At 50.8% G+C, this 4401-nt stretch overlaps 1 protein-coding gene across 1 annotated transcript; it reads left to right on the top strand.

The window, feature by feature from the left end:
* Positions 1-2872: 2872 nt before the first annotated feature.
* On the top strand, positions 2873-3334 carry LOC138859225 (uncharacterized). Its single transcript, XM_070113436.1, has one exon. The coding sequence runs from the start codon at positions 2873-2875 to the stop codon at positions 3332-3334; it is 462 nt and encodes a 153-aa protein (XP_069969537.1).
* Positions 3335-4401: the final 1067 nt, after the last annotated feature.

The following is a 4401-nucleotide window of genomic DNA, read 5'->3' as shown; positions in this document are numbered from 1 at the left end:
GCGGCGAGGACATTGAAGTCACAGAGAGCTTTACATACCTTGGTAGTGTAGTTCATAATTCTGGGCTGTCAGACCATGAAGTCAGCAGACGGATTGGCCTGGCAGCAGGGGTCATGAACTCTCGACAAGAGTATTTGGAGATGCCGGTACCTGTGCAGAAGGACAAAGCTACGTGTCTTCAAGGCCCTGATACTGCCAGTTTTGCTCTACGGTAGTGAAACCTGGGCACTATCCTGTGCCTTGGGTACTGTTGGCGGGACCATGTGTCAAACCAATGGTTGCACCGTGAGACTGGCACAGGACCTATTACCTGAACAATCCATGATCACCAACTCAGGCTTTACCTTGCTCGCTTCCCTCAGGATGATCCTGACCACCAGGTTGTCACTGTTCGAGACTGCCCTGGGTGGAGGATGTCTGTGGGACGACCTAGGAAGTCGTGGCTTGGGCAGATTGATCAAACCTGCTGTGAGGAACTTGAGATAGGCCGAGTCCCTGCCTGGCGACTTGCCATGAGGGACCCTCGCAGGGAAAAGCAAAGGGTGGGTGCGGCTATGCGCCCCTGTCGGCGTTAGCTCCACGATGATGATGATAATGAAGGAATCATCACGACATCGCAGCACAACATGGCGGCCGCGGGAGCGGGACACAGGGCTTTGAATCTGTCGGGATTGGATAAATACAACTTTGAAATGAATGCTGTAGTTCCTGGCGCCGTTTTGTGGAGGACTGGTCTCTGCTCAACATGGTAAAAGATGCAGATGCTGTCAGGTACATACGTCAATTGTGTTCCATCACTCCAGCTTTCGATGCCAGGTATACTGGTGTTGAATGGGGCGGGCTGACGGCCATGGACAGCGAAACCATGGACGATGTTAGTAAGATAGTGTTACGAGCCTCCAACCAGGCTGTGAGGTGGTCAGAGTCTTTTAGTGGCGCCCAAGCTGCTAGTGAATCTGTGTGAATACTTTACACACTGCAGTCAGAAAGTGTTGGATTGTGGTTTCAAGCGCCCGGCCTGTGACAGTGACATGAGCCAATACATTTTATTATGCAAGCTGGTTGCTGGCTTGCATGAGCCAATCCTCCAGCGTGAGGTATTCCAGAGCTGTGATCGGTTTTCTAGTGTTGATAACCTAAGAGCATTCTGTGTGGCGTTCGAGGTGGCACAGAAGGATGCTGTGGGCTCAGGATATAGGCATCAACCTGCTGCTGCTGCTACTAGCACTGACACTACCAGTGACACTAACAATTTGGATGAGGTCACCGCAGCCGCCGACCAGTGAAAGAAGTCCACAGTCCTTGTGGTTATTGTGGAAACCGCCATCAGCCTGATAAAGCTACATGCCCACAGGCACTACAAGTGCCTGTGGGAAGCTGGGCCACTTTACAAGAGTGTGTAGAGGGAAGAAGCAGGTGAGTGTGGATGCTGTGGCTAATGCAGTGGTGGCTACACCTCAGGTGGTGGACCGCCCTCAGCTACAGTTATTAGTGACTAGGAACAATGATAGGCCACAACATGCAGTCACAGCCATAGCTGACACTGGTGCTCAAGTTTGTGTGGCTGGACCTGCTTTGATGAATACACCCTGTCGCATTAGTATTCCAAACCGTTCCACCATTCAGGATATCTACTTTGTCAAGCCAGTGGACAAGGTTTACCTATCCCTCTCTGCTAGTACATGCAGATTTCCTGCATCCACCACCATTAGTTGCTGCGGTGGATGGTATGAGGCTGTATGCCAGAACAGACCAAAGCTGCCACCTAGGCTGCAGGCCATGCCACTTCTACCATTAGAGGAAAATGTGCCAAGGCTGCAAGAGTGGCTCCTAGCCCATTTATCAGCGTCAACCTTTGACACTGAACGGTACCCGCTGCCAGTGATGACAAGGCCTCCACACCACATCTATCTGTCTGCCGATATTGTGCCCTATGCCTGTCACACACCCGCCTCAGTCCCCAAACACTGGGAAGCAGAAGTCAAATAGCAACTAGACGAGGACGTCAGGAAAGGTGTGATTCGTTAAATGTCCACTGGGCAGGCCACGGAATGGTGTGCCAGGATGGCGTCTGGCACTATGCGGCAGTCGGCACCTCACTCCTGCTGAGTCGGGGTATGCACCTGTGGAAGGAAAGGCCCTAGCTGTAGCTTGGTGCCTAAGCAAGGCTCCTCTCTTCCTGTTAGGGTGCTCAAATCTCATCATCGCTACAGATCACCAACCTCTGATGAGGATATTTCCAACCCACGCCTGTTCCGCTTGAAGGAGAGAACATTGCAGTACAAATTCACAAAACGGTATTTAGCTGGGAAGCATAACGCGGCTGCAGACTTCTTGTCGAGATATCCTGGAGCCAGGGCAGACCCAGATGAGGTGGACGAAGAACAGGACGCCATTGCTGCAACCACTGTAGTCTCCCTGGACCCAAGTGAGCATGCTACCTTGGACGAAGAGCTCATCAAGCAAATGGCAGTCTAGGACCCTAGCTATCAGCTACTTGAGGAAAGAGTTACCAACGGCGACTAGGTTTCTCACAAAAGCTTGCCTGCCTCAGGCTATTTTACAGTTTGAGGGATAGATAAGCTGTAGCAGGAGGTTTAGTTATGTACACCTTTGGCCAGAGGTGTGTGTGCCTCGTCATCCCTGAAGCTCTGCATGGCCAAGTAGCAGCCAATCTTCACGCCAGCCACTAGGGCCTCGACTCCATGCTGAGGAGAGCAGGCAAGCTGTATACTGACAGTACCACCATGCCTCCTGCAACTCCTGCAACACCAATGCACCTTCACAGTCGCCTGAGCCTCTTCTACTAACTCCTCCACCAGAGTTTCCATTCCAACAGACTGTGGCAGATTTATTTCAGTTCGGAGGATAGATGTATCGAGTATATGCCGACAGACTCACTGGATGGCTGGAAATCGCACACCTCCACTCTGGTTCCTCCTCCTGCAAGAGAAAGAAGCACTTTCGCCATTACTTCACTAGATGGGGAGCCCCAGTGCAGCTTTCAGTGGATGGGACCAACTTAGTAAGTGAGGATATGGCTAATTTCCTCAAGGGATGGGGTATCGCGACTTTCCTCTCTTCTGCTCAGTACCCTCAGTCTAATGGCCGTGCTCAGGCTGCTGTGAAGACAGCCAAGAGAATATTGCGGGACAACGTAGGAGCAGGAGGCAGTCTGGACACTGATAAGATGTCCTTCGCTCTTCTCCAGTACCTGAACACACCCTTGCATGGAGTGAATAAGTCTCCTGCACAAATGACGATAGGCAGGGTGAACTACAAGATCGATCCCCAGTGGCTACAGACCCTGAACAAGAGAGTTGCAGATTGCTAGACAGAACGAGGTTCCACTGGGTCAATGTGGCAGCCACTATCGCCAACGACACCGTCTGCAGCCGGGATCCAGCATTTGGATTCAAGATCAGGCCACGAAGGCATGGAGCAAGTCGGGCACCGTTGTGGAAGTCCACTCATATCGTCAGTACTCGGTTAGGATCGACGGAAGTGGCCGCATATCTACGTAATTGCATTCACCTGAAAGAGGCATCACCACTGGACCCCTTTAGCTCCCCAGCACAGCGAATGCCACCTGAATTACCTCCCGGAGTCAGAGGTCTCGCCCGGGATGGCTGAACGATTATGTATCTTAATGAATAATAGTTTATTGTGCAGACCTTTGTTTTGTAATTACTTTCAGGGTAATTATTTCTTTTCTTATGTTCATCTTATCAGATTGTAAGGGCGTAACAACCCATTGAGTCTTTTGTCTTGGAAGGGTAGATGTGGGAGTTTCTGCCTAGTTGGAAACTCAGGCGCATCCGAGATAACCGTTGGCCGTTAAGGCCTGGTCAGTTGGAGCCCGTGCTGACTACTGTAAGGAAATCTAATAAAGCACTCTTGACCAATCTCTCTGATTTTCCATCGAACAGTTAGATAAGGGGAATATATCAAGTGAAGGATATGTATGCGTCTGAGGAAGTAGAACAGGTTGTCAAAGCAAAAAGTGTGGGATTCTGTAAGGATGTTGGGAGGTGGGTGAAGGCAGGATAGGTGGGGGAAAACAGAGGTGCGGGCTGTAGTAAAGCCTGGACAGGACAACAGAATGTGTGGAATTGAGAGAGGGACATTACATATGAGACATGGAGGCGGATCAGAACGTTGTGCTTCTTGTCTGGCCTCACATAGAGTGAGGCCTAGTTTGAATCTGAGGACTGCTACCTCACATTTGAGCTTATAGGCAGGGCAGCTGCTATAAAATACATTATGGGAGTCTCCACAGCTGGCACATGTATGTGACTGAGCAGGGCAATTTGAATGGTCATGACCAGAGGGCAGTGGGCTGAGGGCGACAGTGTCTGGCTGGGTCGCCAAAACGCCAACATTTCTGACATTGAAGAGGAA

Source organism: Penaeus vannamei, chromosome 34 (genome assembly GCF_042767895.1).
Source record: "Penaeus vannamei isolate JL-2024 chromosome 34, ASM4276789v1, whole genome shotgun sequence".
NCBI lineage: Eukaryota > Metazoa > Arthropoda > Malacostraca > Decapoda > Penaeidae > Penaeus > Penaeus vannamei.
This window is presented reverse-complemented; position numbering and strand designations above follow the sequence as displayed.

What these genes read in the sequence shown, in the direction of transcription:
- LOC138859225 (XM_070113436.1), top strand. Translation starts at nt 2,873, where the DNA reads ATGTATCGAGTATATGCCGACAGACTCACTGGATGGCTGGAAATCGCA.